The sequence below is a fragment of the Elgaria multicarinata genome, chromosome 5 (genome assembly GCF_023053635.1).
Source record: "Elgaria multicarinata webbii isolate HBS135686 ecotype San Diego chromosome 5, rElgMul1.1.pri, whole genome shotgun sequence".
Lineage (NCBI taxonomy): Eukaryota > Metazoa > Chordata > Lepidosauria > Squamata > Anguidae > Elgaria > Elgaria multicarinata.
In genome coordinates this window covers 33859428-33878604 of record NC_086175.1, presented here as the reverse complement: position 1 = coordinate 33878604, position 19177 = coordinate 33859428, and the positions used below count along the sequence as shown (strand labels likewise).

The 19177-nt window shown below is 37.5% G+C and overlaps 1 protein-coding gene across 1 annotated transcript in view; it reads right to left on the bottom strand.

Annotated features, from left to right (window-relative positions):
- Positions 1–348: 348 nt before the first annotated feature.
- Positions 349–19177, bottom strand: part of TM9SF2 (transmembrane 9 superfamily member 2) — a 29973-nt gene continuing 11144 nt past the window's right edge. The window contains exons 5-17 of the mRNA XM_063126099.1: positions 17901–18030; positions 16319–16443; positions 15182–15296; positions 13841–13920; positions 13631–13739; positions 12115–12247; positions 10933–11052; positions 10021–10078; positions 9259–9418; positions 8725–8876; positions 8020–8131; positions 5649–5820; positions 349–1652 (exon numbers count right to left, since the gene is read on the bottom strand). Of these exons, the coding sequence (XP_062982169.1) occupies positions 1585–1652; positions 5649–5820; positions 8020–8131; positions 8725–8876; positions 9259–9418; positions 10021–10078; positions 10933–11052; positions 12115–12247; positions 13631–13739; positions 13841–13920; positions 15182–15296; positions 16319–16443; positions 17901–18030 (1534 nt within the window). The 3' untranslated portion in view covers positions 349–1584. The remainder of the gene's footprint in view (positions 1653–5648; positions 5821–8019; positions 8132–8724; positions 8877–9258; positions 9419–10020; positions 10079–10932; positions 11053–12114; positions 12248–13630; positions 13740–13840; positions 13921–15181; positions 15297–16318; positions 16444–17900; positions 18031–19177) is intronic.

Sequence of the window (19177 nt, the reverse complement as noted above, 5' to 3'; positions counted from 1 at the left end):
TCAAAATACATCTATTTGGTAATGCCCATGGGGCCTGTTTTGGTATTTCACTGATGCTTGATGTTGTTTGACTAGATTTTTTAATTGGGCTTTTAGTATTTTTCCTGCATGCCATTTTTAATAGAAACCTCTCCCAGGATTTGCTCCAAACCCAAAGGAAGGGGCTTAGATCCAGTGATGTTTTGTGCAAGTGGGAAGTCCTATACTACACAGCGAAGAATGAGATTGGCTGTTAGTTAAATGAAAACATACATTTGCAACGTAATTTGCTTTTGCCATTTGTAACAGACCCTTGCTTTACTTAACAGCATAAATTTCAGTTTATAAGACCAAATTAAAAATTGTAAGTTATTAACAAAAGATATTTTATTGGATTTTAATATTCAAGCATAATTAGTTTATGATCTTTAGAAAGAGTATTAGAAAAACTTAGGTTCCTTTCTGTTACTGTAACTTCTGAGCCCCAAACGTGCAATTACATGGTAGCAGGTATGATCTTGTAGAGAACATGCAGGCACTACAAGCAGGTGAACCACTAAACTCAAACACCACCACTTTAAACATGTTTCCATTGCAATTTTCAAAGAAGCATGTTGATTAATTTTAATTCTATGTCTAGCAAATTGAAACTCTCTATTAACATGAAGTGAGCAGTGCTTCTGCTTGTATATGACAAAAGGACAAAACCATAATCCATTCTACATAATATGCATCATTAAAATCTGTTGAGAACACACTTGGCAGAATAACTTGCTTATATGTATGCAGATCCTTTCAACATATTATCCAGTCTTTTAATTCCAGTTATACTAGTGAATTAGGACTGACACTGCAGGGTAGTTATGAAATGCCACTCTTATGAAGTACAAGAGTATTACATTTATGAGTATGGAACAAATTAACAAACAGTCAACCTAGAATTTAACACACAATAAAATAATTACATATTTTTAAAACCTGTCAATATATTTGTATTTACAGAATTTTATGTATTTATAATATGTAATAATCCACTGAAAATGTGTACAGTATTAAGATTATTAATATAAAGATTCCAAGACTCAAGAGGCACGTAGTTTAAAGGGCTAACACATCACTGGAACCTAATGAAGTCACAGAAATAAAGGGAGAAGAATTTATGGCCATAGCTCCAATGTAAAACAGAACAATTCAAATTAAAAACACTGAGTAAACCTTCAAAATCATGATAGAAACTAGTTATTTCTTTTGGAAAAAATAATTAACCCCACCCAACAAACTTAGAAAACCATATTTACAACCATACTTGTAGAAGTATCATTGAATTCTTTAATGCAGTACTTCTAGCCTGTCATTAGAATTTAAAAGTTCTAGTATAGCAATATTTACAAATGCATACAATATTTAAGTTCAACCTTCATTAAGAACACCCAAGTGAAAACAGATTGCAAAGTTACAATACAGATGCTTCAGTGTGAGAAAAATGTATGTTCAGTATCACTCATGAAGTACAGAAGTCAATACTTCAGATAAAGCTTAAATTCTTCCCCAAGAGCATGTCTTTAAATTAGGTTGATAGCTCCTGCATTTTATATGTCAATTTCTTCAATCAACTTTTACCACACTGTATATTTTGGTCACAAACCAAAAGCACGCGAAGAATCCAATTGTTCCTACAAATAATAATCAAAAACACACCATCAAAATAAAATAATCAAAAACACACCAAAAATGTTCCATTGCAATCTAGAACACAACTTAATGGATCTTGTACAGTATCTAATACAAACGTAAACTCACGCTTTGCACCATTGTGCTTGTGCTGCCTTCATGAAAAGATATGTTTAACATTTACACTCTACCCATTCTTTCAGGAATCTTATTTAGAAGTGCAGCACTGAACCAGAGGCATGGGAAGGCCCCCACCACTGTGTAGATGCATTCTTCATTTTATACCGTAGTTGGTTGGCAGGTGTGGATGCAGGAACAGCTGCTATGTAAGAATGGCTACCAAATTTTTGCCTCGACAATACTGCTTTTTAAAGGGAAGCCAATTGTCTGGACTTTTTTTTTCTTATCCCAAATCACTGTAAGATTAAATATTAGTTATCCCTATCCCTGTACTCATATTAGTGTCTACAGTAGAGTAAAGACTTGGAATTCAAGGCAGACTGTACCTATTCACAACTTATGAAGAGATCTTTCAACCTATTTCTAAGTGAGAGTATTCTCCCCTTTATTCTCCACACAATGAAAATATAAACTATAAAGTCCCATCCTGCGCATATCAATTCAGAATTAAATCCCACTGAATTCAAAGAATCGTACTCCCAAAGAAGTGTACATAGGACTAGAGATGTAAAATTTCATAGAAAAAACACGGAAATTTTCAGAAAAATTGAAAAAATGCAATATTGGCACTTTTTACAGATTGAAAGTCCCTTTTTTACTTTAGGAACATAAAATGCAATTATGTCAAGTTGGTTTGGCATAAAATTATCACATTTGGTATATTAAAAGTACAGTGATTTAAGCAATTATTACAAATTAAATTTACTTTTAAATTTTTACTTTTTTGGGGAAATAAATGGAGCTACAAGCTTCTGAACTACCGTATTTCTTTGATTCTAAGACGCCATCGATTGTAAGACACACACTAATTTCAGTACCACCAACAGAAAAAAGCTTTGATTCTAAGAAATAATAAACACACTCACAATTCTAAGACGCACCCCATTTTTAGAGAAAAAAAGTGTGCCTTAGAATCGAAGAAATACGGTATAAGGAACATCTGAACTGTAAGGAACCTCTTTGTTTTTGCCAGTTTATGAGGAGCAAGCAAAACATTAAAAAAAAACCAGAAGAAAACATCAACATTAATAACAAAGAAAAATATTTATGGGTCTGCTACTCCTCCACAGTGTCAAGCGGACATAAAGCACCCATTCCCATAAAAAGAACTGAGAAAAAGGGGGGACCAAAATTCAATGAATATGCATGATATTTAATCACTCATTTCCTGAGCTATAGCTATCACTATCAGTTTCAGTCGCTGCTGCAATGGCGGTGCCCCCTAGAGGCAGAAATGCATCGTGCTCTTGCATTTGAGCGTTGTAGTATCAGTTTGCAACCTAGGACTTGCTTGTCCTTGGTGCTCAGAAATTCTAACAATCTGATACTGTACATAGTTTTTAGATATCATTTGGATAAGTAAATATATGAAGACTATCTTAAATATTTTATTCATCATGCTAAAATAAAACATTCCATAATCCATTTTTCTTCATTTTGGGGGGTGGGAGTTTCAGGGGGAAACGTGGGGGGGGGGGATGTTTCCCCCCCGAATTTTTCCAGTTTTTTTCCGGGCCTTCACATTTCTACATAGGACTGCAGCTTTAATGAATTTGCATCCATCACATTGAGGCACAAACTGCTTTTCCTGGCAGTCACATATTTGAAAAATGGAAGAAAGTCACTTTTTTTGCTTTAAGGTTCAGGAAGCTTGATGGTATAAGTGGCCCAGCCGCTTATATAATATAATAAGCTGGGCCACTTATATCAACAAGAAAAGTTTGCAAAGGAGCTTGCTGGCCAATCACAGTTTTATGTGATCTAGGAAGCAGATGTAGTCCTACTTCCTCCCTAGAAGACGTAACTGCAGAGGATCTTAAACTCTATCAATAGGGGATTAGCTCTGTAGAAGAAGTAAGATGAAGACCCAGTTTGCACAATCACCAGTGCCCACCATGGCTTCAAAAAGCCACAGTGGGTTGCAGTGTGGGTCAGCCACCACTGTGAATATTCAAGCCGCAGCGGGCAGTTGCTGGAGCTTATTGTAACGTGAAAACTCAAGCAGGGTAGCTTGTTGCCATGGGTAGCAAGCCACCCAGAACCCATGACCTGATCACAAAAAGCTGCAACAACCACGCAATGCAGCGTGAATATTCACCATCGTGGCTGCAACATGCCGCTTATTTAAGCCACAGTGGGTGTTGCCAAGTATGCTAACCATTCCATAGACAATGGCCCTATTTGCATGTTATGAGACGCCACCATGGGTGAATTTCCCCACAGGGCTTCTTGTCATAATGACCACCACCATTCTGAATATTCCGGGTGTGGCAGGGGTGCATTGTAGCTTCTCGTTACATGCAAAGTTGGTGAGGATGAGCTGATGGGGTGACTGACAAGCCACCTGCAACCCTAAAACAACCTATGGCTTCTCAGTGGCTTGCCAATCACACCAGCAATACACCCTTGCTAGATCCGCACATAAAAAGAACCAGCCTTGCTGCACCTTGTTATTGAAAATGGCAGCGGCCACCACAACAAGAAGCCCCATGGGGAAATTCTTGGGTTCTTGTTATTTGTGAACCAGGTCAATGGGAGAAAGACCAGAGGCAAGTAGGTGCTTCCTGGTTCAAGTAGGATGGGTTGTTTTTGTTTGGCTATTGTTCGTTTCAAGTTCTTATGGTAAATATGTACAGTACATATCTTTGTTGCTGAGGAAGTACAATAAACCAGGCATAATTTTTGGTTGATTATAAGTCCCATATAACCTCAGGCCATTTACTACAGTACAGCTTTCCATAACTCATTGTTATTGGAAAGTGGAACATCGTTTGATAACTTACTTGTGGCTGGAAGATAACCAGCTGCTTTAATAAATCGACAAGGAATGCTACTTTTAAAGACACACCCACCCCTTCGAAGATATAAAGTGCCAAGCAGTTGAAACTTGTTTGGCAATTGCCATTGATTTTATGCGTTTGAGAGCTTCTTCACAAAATGTATGTATAGATGGACATTTAAGGTATTTTTTAAAATAGTTATTTGAAGTTTGTTTTGATGTAATTAAAGTTTTGTTAATGAATGTATAACATTTTAAGACAATGTAGATGACTAATCATTGTTCCCTTTTATTGTTGAGACTTTTATATGACAAGTTATAATCCAAGAATTTAATGTATCTTCTTTTGGTGGTGGTAGGCATTCACTATGAAATATTTCAGTAAGCATTGTGAATGATATCATGTTATTTTTTTTCAGACTAGCTAAGCCACTGATGTTAACTGACTCATTTACTCTGAGACACTGTTATGGGCCCAGCTGTGAGTCAGATTTGTCACATAGCTCCCAGTATTTCGCCTGCTGCGTCAGATCAATGACCCGGAATGCAGTGTGAGAAGCAAGTGCCCCAAGCATGTGCTACACTGACATAGCAGCAGGGTACCGTCAAAACCCTTCTTGAGGCTGACCATTTTTAACAGATGAGTAAGCAGCAATATAATAGTTTTGATACAACAATTATGAGTTTCTCTTTTTAGCTTTTATATCTACTTGACAGAGGATGCTAGATGCCTTTGGGGTCTGCGTATGTAATTTTGATAAGTTGCTAGAATGATCTCATTCTAGCCTAATGAAATTTACTATGTACCCCTTGATATAAAGCTTTTCCCTCTTGTACACAATTTATGATTTTTTTTAGGGAGGCAGTGAGACTCCCAATGTACAGTATCAGTACACAAAAGTAGAAGACTCAACTTTACCAAAACTGTCCTTCTAGAGAAAAGGATATTCTGTGCAAAATCTGAAAAATAACTGAGAATGTTATTACAGTGAAGGCACAATAAACTAAATTCTCAGTACTGAAATACATGAAAATTTACCTGTGAAAAGGAAGAAGATCAATACCATTATCATGGTGTAGCCAAAGTATAAAATGGTGCTTGCTGTACCCGTAATTTGAAGTTTGGAGAAGAAATAGTGCACTGCATATATTAGAAAATAAACAGCAGTAAAGCCACTGGTTAGGAACGAGCGCCACTGCCAGTGGTAGTCCTAGAACAAAGATGGAGATGATTGTAAAAGTTAGTAATGCTTCTAGACATATTGTGCCACAAATCAATGCAGCACAGACTGGATATTTCATATTTCAAGTCCTAAATCACACAAAGCTGCTAAATATCCAAAATCACACGGTGAAACAGAGAGACAAAGTCCCAAGATGTAAAAAAATAAAGCTTTATTACTCAGGCTGTATTCAGACAACACAATAGTCAACAGTGGGGTAATAATCAACTCAACAATTGTTTATCTAGGAGGTACTCCCAACACAACATGATAATAATCAACCGTGGTGTGGATTAGGATCAGCATTGAGTTGACTATTAGTCCACACTGAGTTGACTAACTCATCTCCCATCCTCTCTCCCCTCTTCAGTCCTCTCACTAGTATCCCACCAGCCATTTATGCCGAAAATCTATCCTGCCGGCTGGACTAGAGCAGCAGCTGCTGCTTTGACCAGTCTTGCCTTACAACACTGTGGCTGACAAAATCACCAATGGTGGCCGAGGAAATAATCAACGGTGCCCTCCACACAACACAACAGCTAGTTAAAAAAACTCCTGCCACACAACATGATAACCCACGATGGGTTAAATAACCAACCGTTGACTATCGGTTGTCACGCTGTCTGAACCCAGTCAGTGAGTTGCTACTTCTGTCTGTTCTTGTTACTATGTAATTTCAGGCCCTATAATAAAGTTATGTTGAATATTCCTTTATTTGGAAATGTAAAAGATAATCACTGCAAAAAAAGAAATAATTTGGAAATGTATATTTAGATTAATGAAACACTATACAGATGCACTTCTGGTAGATACAAACACAGTAACAGGCCTCAGCCCCCTTTCAACCATGACATGGTTCTATTTCAGAGCAGGTACTATATACGAAGCAAAGTTCTAAGAGATTACACAGACAGAATGTACTGAGGTCCAGATGTGAATTTACTTGCAGCATACAACAGGGTCAGCATATACCCCATTGAAACCATGGAGTCTGTTTTCTAGTACTATTCCACCAGACACATTTCATTTGCAGCAGTAGTTACCATATATATATAAGTAACATCATGGACAGTGAGAAGGGTTTAGCATCAAAGTTAACAAAAAGCATACATAAGTAGACACTCGACCCCAATGGCAGATGGGCATATTTTTAGTATATTTGAAGGTAAAAATGTATTTCGGATTCCTAGGCACAAGCAACAGTTTAATAGCCAGCAAAAGTTTATTATTATTTTTTCTTAAGTATTACATGATATATTATGCATTACATTGACATTTATGTCAATGAACATAACTTGAATATATATCATATTGTCCTGAAACATGAAGAAATCAAGCAACCTTACAAATAAGACGGGAGCAAAATTTGGTGGTGGTGGAGGAAGCTTTTTGCAAATCAATACACTTCCTGCAACCCCCTGCCCCGCCCCAGCACTCTTTCAAGGGAGGGCAGCAAAACAGAAACGATAGTGGTCACCTCACATGCGGAGCATGCAGAACACCATCCATCTTCTATCATGGTAAGAGAGGGGGAGGATCACAACCAGGTTCTGCACATGCCCCCCCCCGCCCTTGCAATGGCCACTTCAAGTTAAGTGCTTTGCTATGAGAGAGAGGGGTCCTAATTTCTCTGAAAAAGGAGACATCCCCCCCCCAAGGAATGCTGCTCCTTTGGAGAAAAATTCCTACTCCTCAAAATATTTCCATTTAATATGAACTGTGAGCTTCAGAAAAAATTAGCTTAGCTCTACTTGAAATGACATATATCAAACTAGAAAACAAGTAAAATAATAAAAGTAACCACTAATATCCAAAATCAACACCACAGACTTAGATGTAGCCTCAATAAAAGTGAATATAATTTTACTGGAAGGCTGTAACACATGGGGCAGGCAGCCTGGTGCACTCCATGTTTCAGACTACAACTCCCACAATCCCTGATCACTGGCCAGGCTGTCTGGGAATGATGGGAATTGTCATCCAACATACCCGGGGGGTTACCAGATTGAGGAAGGCTGATGAAGGGGTTGCAGCTGGTGGGAGGGGTTCCAGAAATGCCCCCACCTTGTACAAACAGAACAACAACTTGGAATCCAAGCCATTGATAGGATCCATTTTGTACTTTGTTTAAATCCCAGAGAGAAAACATGGAGTATTATCTCGTGAAAATACATTCTGTAGGCTTACCTCTGCACACAAGTGGAAATAGCAAAGTAGGATAGTAGCCTCAGAACATGTGATAACCAGAATAATGAACACCAGAAACAAGAAGCCAAACATGTAATACATCTGATGAGACCTAGAAAACAGAAGTTTAAATGTAAAAACGTCAGACTAGTGCAGTTTAAGATGCTGCAAACATTGGGCTTACCTAGCCATTCCATCTTGCGAACAGTAAGCACTGCATGTCTGATTCTAGGAAAATATATGGAAACTGCACAAACAAATCTTCACCCACATGATATTATTCATGGGACTATGACGTAATACCACTCCAATGTTCAATTTCACTCAAAGTTGCCCATGAACTTTAGAATATGGAGACAGAGACGGCTCTCCCTAAAACAGTCTAACCTAAGGCTGCAAGGCTTTGTGCCATATCACAGCACTAGAAACAATGGCAGTCAGAGGTGCCACAATACCCAAGGTCTGCATAAGGCATTTTTATGTCCAAGGGTCTCACAAGCCTATGGCCAGGCAGTTGACATACTTGCAGAGGTAACATAGGCTTTCCATGGCATCAAAGCAGAGTGGCCAATACCACTGAGAAACAAAGGAAACAGTAAAAAGTTCAAGGGGAAGTGCAAGGTCTCTTTTTTTAAAAAAAAAGAAGAAGCAGGAAGTGATAGTACATTAGAGGGAATGAAACATTCAAGAAATACATACGCTTACCATATGCTATTAAGAATGAAGAAAAGTTGTATGAAGATACATCCAAAGGGTAGAATGCCTCCCATCACAATGCCAGGGAATGGTTTAGTATAAAAAGACTGTTCAGGAATCTGACGTGGAATCTGATTAGTACGAACTGGATGTTCTATAGCCTTTAAAGATATTTTAAAAGGAGAATTCCTAAGCATTTTAAACCATATTTACTACTAAATATGAACAAGAAACAAGAACTTACTCAAAATAGTTTACAGTTATATGTACTATTATAACAAAGGAAATTCAAGGTAAATCTAGAACCAAAGACTCCAACACACCTGTGAGATTTTTTGCCCCATATTTGCCACATTCAGAATGGTTCTGTTTGCGTTGAAGCTGGCCAAGGTCAAGTATTTGTGCAGCTGCATTCTCATGTTTTATATATACAACTCAAGTGCTCAATACAATATTGACAGCGTTTCTTTTTCAGGCAGGTCAAATATGAGAAAAAATATTTCTTGCACTTTATACTCATATTAGTAAAGACAAATAACTTACATTCTTCTTAAAACCAAAGTAGGCCCCAATGAATGTCAACGGCACGGATATGCAAAACCAGAGGGCCAGAACAGCAACCAAAGTACCAAATGGAATGGCTGCTGAGGAGCCTTCACCCCAGAGAATCAGATTCATGATAAAGAAATCTGCAAACACAACGCTAAAATAGAGACAATAATTTTTAAGTAATAACTCACACTTGATTAATTTCAAATCATATTACTGTATGTCCAGCTTAACGTTAAGACCAGGTGACATACAGAAAATATCAGGCAAAGAGGTCAAGCAAGCCTTTCTTCCTTAATCTAACAGGATTGAACTCCAGCAGGAGCTGACATTTCAACTAAATAGCTCCAACTATATGTCTGTCTTAACTACACTTCAGGGGATGACTGCTTGCTGTGATTAAGCAAAAAGATTTAACATAGGGATTGTACAATATATGACACCACATGAGACCAACTACAGTGTGGTCTGAGAAGCAGCCTAAGGAGTAAACCCAAGCATCAATGAAGAGCAACCCTGCTTAAAAAGTACTCCAGTCACGTTGGTACTGCTTAATCAACTTTTCACATGACAAACGTAAACAAGGTTTATCAAAAAAAGAGAGAGAGAGAGAGAGAGAGAGAGAGAGAGAGAGAGCAGGGGGGAAAGGGCAACCCGTGTATAGCTCTGGCACATTATAATGTTACTGAAAAATTACAAGCCTTAGTTAAGCTTATCATGGATATAATTTAACTGTAATCCCAGAAATTATCTTACCCAGGACAAAGGAAGGCTGTCAGCAGAACGTTTGTCTTCCATTTCTCACCCCCAAATGCTGCATGAAATAAACCCAAAACAGACAGCACCAGTCAAATACAGACACAGATTTATTTGAACAGGTTAGGTGGGCATTTGAATTACTGTGAACTCTAAGGAAAGAGAAATGATATTTCAGCCTTCAACTTTGTCAAAATCTAATAAAAAGATAGCTCTTTCACTTGTCTGAGTAAATTAGTGCTAATTTATTGTTGCAAAATACAAGTCTCTAACATGGTATGAAGTGTGTATGTCTACATATCATATAGTTTCATCTTTATTTAATATTCCTACCCCAAAAAGTGTTATGTTACTTTATTCACTGACTAATGCTCAGACTCAACCAGTTCACTCAAAATGGCTTATACAACCTTGGATTCAATAGGCAGTGTACAAATCCAATGCACAGTGTATACTGTACTCCATACATACAAAAATCAAAATGCACAATAATTTATATGCTCAGTAAAGCTGACTATACTTTTAACTGAATGTGGCACTTATTTTCTTTTCAAGTACATGAAAACAAAGGCAAAAGAAGCAAAAGCGAACTTTGCATAACAAACACAAAGCAATTTCAAAAGCTAACAACAATCTGATTTCCCTATCAATATTATGTCAGTTACCCCCTCTCCCCATTCCCTTTGAGAAAATATAGGTAAAAGCAACTGACATTAGATTTCATACAATAGCCAATTTGAAAGTTCAGTAGCATAAGAACAATCTAAACCTGCATGTAGTCTCTCTTTAGTCTTAAACATTTCTCTATTTTGCCCAGAAGGCAAACAGAATTAGGGGAAAAATCACTGCTGTGATGATAATTTAGACTAATGAACTTAAGTGCTGTCACATTAAATAAACTTTTATACTTACATTTGTAGAACCTGGCAGCAACAAAACCTGCTGGGGTTCCAAGCAGCACCCACAAGACCACGGCACAAGTCATCAATGCCCCACGATTTGCAGGTGATAAAAATCCCAGGCAAGCAAAGACTGCAAAAACCAGAGAAACAGAATTTAAGGGGTGCATAAAGATGTGCATGCTTTACACCGTTATCGTATCCATATCTAATGTGCACAATTACTAGGAATGATGAGACAATACTGTTATTTGTTAATGAAAGCATTTTTATCCAGCTCTTCAGCCAGAAAGGGTTGCCAGTGAAGCTTACAGATCCCTGCTCTCAGGTTTACAATCTCAAAGACAGAAAAGGGATTGGGATGGAAGGGGGGGGAAAAGGAAACTCAAGCATGAGTTCTTAAAGTTACAAGGTTTTTTATAAGGGCCAGCTGAGATAGAAACAGTTCGGAAAGAGAAGCCAAGAAGAGCTGCTCTCTTAAGCAGCCTCGTTTCCCATCTCTCCCTCTAGTGCAGTCTGATGGAATAGTTGCTGCCAGGTGACAGCTAACGGAGAAGACGAGCCAAAGGCAGCTGCTCTCTCAGCAGAGCCAATGGACTGGCCCTGCTTGCCTTCATTTTTTCTAGAACTTTCAGATTTTCACTTTGGTAATTTCATGTATCTGCTGTTTTAGGACAGCTCTGTAAAAAAACAACCTTTATTTAAATTGTTTTTAGCTGTTTATATTGTTTTTATTATGTTGTATTTGTATTTTTATGAATTGTTGTAAACTGGCCACATAGAAATGAAATTAAATGAAGTGAAATGAAGAAGAAGACTTAAGATCACTGCAGATGGAAAGCTGCCTGATTCCCTAGCCACTCTGAAAGCTCCCTACAGTCTCCCACACACACTGCCCCCCCCCTACACTTTCCGTTTTGGAGCTAACTATAGTTTGTACTGCATGTATACTGTCTGTCATTAACCATCGTCAAACAAAGGTTTGCACATTGATACCTGCAACAGAATACTAGCAGACATGCAATACTAAACATAATTATCTCTGAAACTGGGAGGAGGGGGGAATGCTCACATGCAAGGGGAGAAGAGAGGAAGGGAGCACAAGCACATTGAGCATTGTTGATCACCCAAACCAACAGGCTTTAAAATAAAGATGTCCTCTTTTACTCATACATCTACTTAATATTGTACTTACATAGAGTAACAAAGGTCATAATTAAGATCTGTGTCCCAGAGCCTAAAAAGACAGAAAGCAACATTCCTTTTCTTGGGGGCCTAAATATGTCACCATGAACCAGTTTCCAGCCAAATTCCTCCTGAGCATCTTCCTGAAAAAGAAATAAACCAGTTAGTGTATTATATCGGTAGGAGGATTATTCACATAGTTAGATTTTCCAGTTCTATGTTAGTATCTCTATTTCTCTATCCACCCCTCTTCAGATGCAACCTCTGTGTACTATTTTCAAATAAATTTATTTTAATTTATTTATTTATTTATTTATTTATTTATTACATTTCTATACCGCCCAATAGCCGGAGCTCTCTGGGCGGTTCACAATAAATAAATAAATAAATAAATAAATAAATAACATATTCCCCTAGCCATTTGGCTAAGTCTACAACAATGCTATGAAATATCCAGCGCTCCGTGCATCCAAAAGTCATGTCTCAGAAATCAAAAAGTCATATCAATGAGAGTGCAGTATTTTGTTTTTCAAATACTCTGGAGGAAAGCTTTGTATTTTAAAGTTAAGGTTCCATCTTAAGTACACAAAAAAAATCTTAAACTTCCCTATGAGCTGCTCTCAACACTCAGGCTGAGGCAGAAGTTATTAATCATTTCTTTTCCTTCAGCAAGTATATTCAACTACTTTACTTACATTCTAGAACTTTGAAATTATAACCAAACCCTATCTACTAGACGCCATTTAACAAACGGAGCAAAGAGGCAAGGAGCCTGCTCTTGACGCAGTATAATTCATAAATTCTATCAAAGCTGGAAAGCTATAAAATAGGGGAAGAGGAGAAACACTTTACCTAATCACACACTCTTCAGCTTCCTTTCCTGTCCATCAAATGGGAATTTAAACAAAATAAAATATATGTTCTACTCCCTGTTAATAAACGCATTGACATACATTTCTATGGAAATGGAATCACATCCACAGAATAGTGAGTGTCTCCGTTTTCCTTTAGAGATATTATATATGGTATGAAGTGTTCCATATGTTCCCCCCTGCATGCTCTGGTTGTCATTTGGGGCATTACTTTAGACTCACCAACCCCATAAAAGTAGGTGGGCTGAACTGTTATTATTATAACTTTATTGTTGTTGGGGTTTTTAAATATTGTTGATCTCGATCGGTTTACCGCCCGAAGTTCCATTTTAGGGAAACAGGTGGAAGAAATACATCAATAAATAGAATAAAACGAAAAATAATTATATTTGTCCCCAATGGACACCACTGAGACAAAATTAAGCTATTAAGATGCAATACAGATAAGAAAGTCATTCATACCAGATCTAAACATTAATATTGATTTATTATTTGTTTAATTTATGAGTTTCCCTATAGCCAAAGCTCCCAGGGTAACATAAGTAATAAAAACAAATACAATAAAACCAATGATAAAACACAGTAAATCACATGAGCATATTAAGGAATTCTTCACCAACTGGAAATAGCAGCTTCTAAAAAAGAAACACTTACAGTAGAATCCATCTGGTTATATCTCGCAATGTCTTTATGTAGAGTTCTTAGCATGATCATAGCTACCATTCCAGAGAGGAAAAGGACAATCACCAGAGAATTCATAATACTACAAAGAAACAAGATGACCAGCTGTTAAAATTAATATCCTTTATTTTAAAAAAAAGTGCTCAAAAATTTTGAATTACAAAATTAAAAGATTGCCCTTACCTAAACCACTGTATGTGTGTGTGGGGCATGGATTCTAAAATGTAATCCCATCTAGATGCCCACCTGATTTTCGTATTTTCCTGAAAAGTAAATCATTTTGTCAGTGTTTTACGTTGTAAATGGAAAAGTAACAAAGAAAAATGAATACGGCATCAATCATTCTCTAGGATCACTTTTTTTTCCTTCATCTTCTGACGTATTTTTGACCTAAGTTCATTGAAACCCACAAGATCATCACTAGATTCAGGGAAACCAAAAAAACAATCAAGATTCTTGGCAATTTCAACATCATGAAGAACTAGTTCTCCTCCTCATCTGTATAGTACTTTCAAGTGTTCATTTCACATGTATTATTAATTATAATCCTTATGACAACATTGTAAGGTGAGTCAGAATTATTATCTCCCATATTGCAGATCGGGGCGGGGGAGAGTAGTTAATGACACAAACAAGACTTCCTAGTTTGTAGCTCAGTCTCTTAGCTACCATGTTACCCCAGCTCAATGCTGTAAATACAAGCTCTCTCAAACAGAAAGTCAATATTAATTATAACATATTTTGTACTAATAATGAATAAATGAATTGCTTCATTAAAATATTCTAGACACAATACTGTATGACTATCCTTTATTTCGGCAAGCACTACAGGTGTCTTAAAACGACAAGAAGGTACTGGAAGACTACACCCTGCATAAACAGACTTCTCATTGCAATCCTTACCTGAGTGTAAGCCCCACTAAACACAGTGGAACTTATTTCTGAGTAAACATTTTCAGATTATGCTGTAAAACTGATACACACATACCATGTTACTCTGCTGCTACACAACTATTATCATTTTTGGGTACTAAATTATCTATTAAGATTTCAAGCATTCTAACTAAGCAACGTTACTTATCTACAAGAGTTATCCGCCTAGTTAGCTCTATCCATAATTTTAGATTGGGGCAAGGAACCGTTTTTCTGTCAAGGGCCACATTTCCTCAGGATTCCCACATGCAGTGGTGGACAGAACCAAAGCCAGCAGTGGGCCAACGGCCCTTCTCTGTCGGCCATCCCCTTTTCTGTCTCTTCCTCCCCATCCAATCAGCTTCTGGGAAAGGGGCAGATCACTCTTGGTAGAGGTCCAAATTGTTTGCAACAGAGGGGCACAAAAATCTAGGCCAAGGACTGTCGGTTATCCATCCCATTTTAGATAAACCACACTTCTTAACCCAGGATTTCATTATTATTTCACACTATTAACATTAAACATTAACATTAAACTTCATTAAAATACTTAGAATTTTCTAAATTACACATCCTGCAGAAAACCAAAGGGAATGCTTTAAGCAGACCAACCTCAAAAGAAACTGAATATGTGTAGGCAATTTGGATAGTTCCATCAAAAGCTTCATTACTTATATCCATAGGTGGTCCTGAGCAGTCTGGATGGTCAACATTTGTGTGCTTGAAACTAATAATAATAATAATAATAATAATAATTAAAAAAAACAAAGATGGAAATGACAGATTCATGTGTAAGCTAGAAAGAGGTTAACCTATGAAGAAATACCTACAAAACAGAAGAAAGTAAAAGCAACACAAATGAACAAGACAATATTTTTGGATGGCTTCATGGATCTTCAAGTTACATAATTACCACTCCTGCTATCAAGAAGTTCCCCAAGATGAACAGATGGCATGACAATAATGGAATATCACAGGAAAATTGGAGTACAGCAAGTCTGAAGGTTAATATCTGATAAAAGTTATAAGACATTGCTATTATTTATTTTTATTGCATTTTTATATCACCCAATAGCCAAAGCTCCCTGGGTGGTTCACAAAAAACTACATGGAGTTTTCCAGGTGTTCTAGTTTTATAAGCAGATAGACTTTTCTGTTGAGCATAGTAGAATCTTGCTGTAATAGAGATCCCAGAGAGAGCAAGAAATACAATTTCTGGCTATGGATTAATTTATAATTGTGTAGGAGCACCTGAGCCTTCAGACAGCATAAGATGCTTTATCAAATAGAACAGAAATGTGGCTAATTCTCAGCTATATGAACAGTAAGAATGCACACACTTTAGGCCACTATCTGGAGAAACAATGACAAAATTACTAGCAGTTTAAAAATATTTAACTTACACTATTATCACTATTATGATCCAAGACCTTTATTCAACATATTATGAATATTAATTCCCCAGAACATTTTTAAACGGATTGTATGGGTTTCTTTTGGGTCAACAACAAAGAAACAATATATATACATTCAGTGACAAAAAAGTTCATCGACAAGTATTGTCTGTTATTACCCACCACAGGGTAACCCACCGTTATTACCTGGCACAGTATATGATGCTCAGTGTAGCTGGTATGTGAAGATTTCTTAAAATCTTTCAACACAGTTTTAAGATTGCCACCAAGAGATCTTATTTGCTCCGCACAGCCCCAAATAGTGTATTTCATAGTAACAAAACTGGATGCTCACCTTTTTGGTTCAAGTTTAGCAGCTACTAGCCTCACACTAGGTGCTTCATTTTCTACAATATGGTAGAGTATTTTGATGTCCACATGGTTGAATATATAGAAAGTATCAGGTTCACGGAACTCCGACTTCAGAAAAAAGATAGAAAAAGGTTAATCAAAGAGGTAAGGGTAGAAGAACATAATATACAACTTTCAAGAACATAAAATATGACTTTCAACTTGAACGCCCTTTTGAAGACCTGGAACGTTACTGAGTGGCAGAATTTGCGTTTAGCAGAACTCAAGCTTTTGGGAAGATACTTAACTGGCTATAAGAGAACTCCCTTTACCCGACTTGTGTAAAATCCCAGAAGAACCATTGCTGGAGTACGCTTGTACTGGACTAGGTAAACCAGTGGTTTTAAAAGAGATCTTTATACTTTTGCTTAGAAATTCAGCACTCTCCCTTTGGCTATACCCACCTTGGCAGAAACCCAAGAGTGAGCTTTATAAAAGACAAAGAAGGAACTGCTGGAAGCCTCTCCATCCCCATCTTAGAGAGTGAAAGCACCAAGATGTTCACTCATCTTGCCTAGAGTTTCCCCATTCCGACTCTCCATTATTGGCTAGAGAGAGAAGTAGTGGTCTTTCAAAGCCTGCTTTCAGGAAGATAGGAGCCCACAAAGGGGAGCACATCTCTGTACTTCACCCTTATTTAAGCTTGTACACAGATTTGCCAGAACATGTGAACCAGGTCATTCTCTTTGCTCCTCCCTTTGCAAAGTGAACCTTCATATCAGGAAACGTCTAATTAACCATAGCTTCCTGTTTCATCTCAGCAGAGAAATGATAATTTTCTGCTTTAGAACAAGCCATGATATTAAAACATGATTTAAAGTTATTAAATATCATGGCTTGTTCCAAAGGTGATAACTATAGTTTCCCTATTTATATAAAACAGGAAGGTGTGCTTAATTATAGTTTGATTTTTCATGACGCAAAGACATGGACAAAGGGACTGTGTGCACGTGAAAGAGGCTCATCATATCGCAGCTTAATAAGCTGAAACATGATAGCCTTTGTCTGAGTTCGGACATAAAAATAAGCCACAATTAATCTAAAACAGAAGCAAATCCAAACTCCACCTCGTAGCTGTGCCTGAAAAAGAAAGAAGAGCATACTGTTGGTTAAAAAAACTAACTCCACACAATATGATACCTCATGGTGAGTTAAATAATCGTCAACTATTTAAACCACCATTGGTTATCATGTTGCTTTGAACTCAGTCAACATCTCTTATTTTCTGTTCACCCTTTCATGCAAATTTTGTGTGTTCTGAGAGTCTATTTTAACCGACTCCTTTAATAATAGGAAGAGTGTGATGTTCTACTGCATTTGGCTGTGTTGTTAAGTTTGATATAAAGGTTTATTAATTAATAATGATTGAAAAGGATGACTCTGTAATTGTGATGGTGTCAAAGCATGCTCCTAAAATAGCATGCTTTCACAAAGAATGGAATAATGTGAACCAAAAACTTCAAAAAAAAAAGAGACATACACTACAGTATTTTTGCATGCATGAGTAAAAATAGCTTTAAACATACACTGATAACGCAGGCATCTTTGGGATGACCATCTTTTGTCATGTAACAGCCAATGGGAAAACCAGGATTGCAAAACTTTTGGTTGTCTTCCACTTCATAACACCATGTTACAGGCATATTGTCCACAATCCTATAAAAGGACAATAGTAATATTACATTTATTGTCTCATAAAGGAAGTTCTCTAAGTATTGTATTATAATTTTTAACTGAACCATACAACAAAAATGGAAGGACTATGAGTGTTGTTGAGGTTGGGTACTGGATCTGTAATGAGGCCATCAAAGGGACTGAAAGCAGCAGCCCTTCCACTGTGTCCATCTCCCGCTGAACTTTGCAACCAAGAATCTAGTGCCTGACTGTTCTTTTTTCCCTCCTCCCTCCCAATCCCCTTTCCTTTTGCCTCATGTTTTATTAGACTGTAAACCTGTGGGCAGGGACTGTCATTGTAATCCACTTTGGGAGCCTTTTTGGCTAAAGGGCAAGATAAAAATGTAATAAATAAATAAATAAATAAAATAAGAACATACGAAGAGCCATGCTGGATCAGACCAAAATTCTATCTAGTCCAGCACTCTGTTCACACAGTGGCTAAACAACTGTCAACCAGGGACCAACAAAGCAAGACATGGTGCAACAGTACCCTCCCACCCATGTTCCCCAGCAACTGGTGTACACAGGCTTACTGCCTTGAATACTGGAGATTCCACACAGCCATCAGGGCTAGTAGCCTTTGATAGCCTTCTCCTCTAGGAATTTATCCAACTTCCTTTTAAAGCCATCCCAATTGGTGGTCATCACCACACCTTGTGGTAGTGAATTCCATAGTTTTAACAATGCACTGTGTGAAGAAGTATTCCTTTTATCTGTCCTGAATCTCCCACCAATCAGCTTCATGGGTTGTTCTAACTCTGTGTTGTTCTAACTTTGGCTATTGTTATATTCAAACCACAAACTGTGGGTCATTCATGGGATTTTTGCCAGCCTACAGAGGCAGCAGGTAAGAGTGGTAAAAAAAATCCCAGCCGCTCTACATACCAGTACTACAGTGCCACAAATGCATTTGCAATACAGGAAGGGAACAGGCAAAGGAGGGGGGAAACAAAAACACCAGGGATTCAGAAAATAAGCCACGGTTTGTTTGATCATCTGCCAGACAAACTCTGGGTAGGACAACAAATCATGTTTAAATAAATCATGGGTTTGCTTTATGTGCAAATCAGGCCAAAATAGATCTCCCAAGCCTGGTTTTCAGTACCAGAACTGGAGCATGCACATA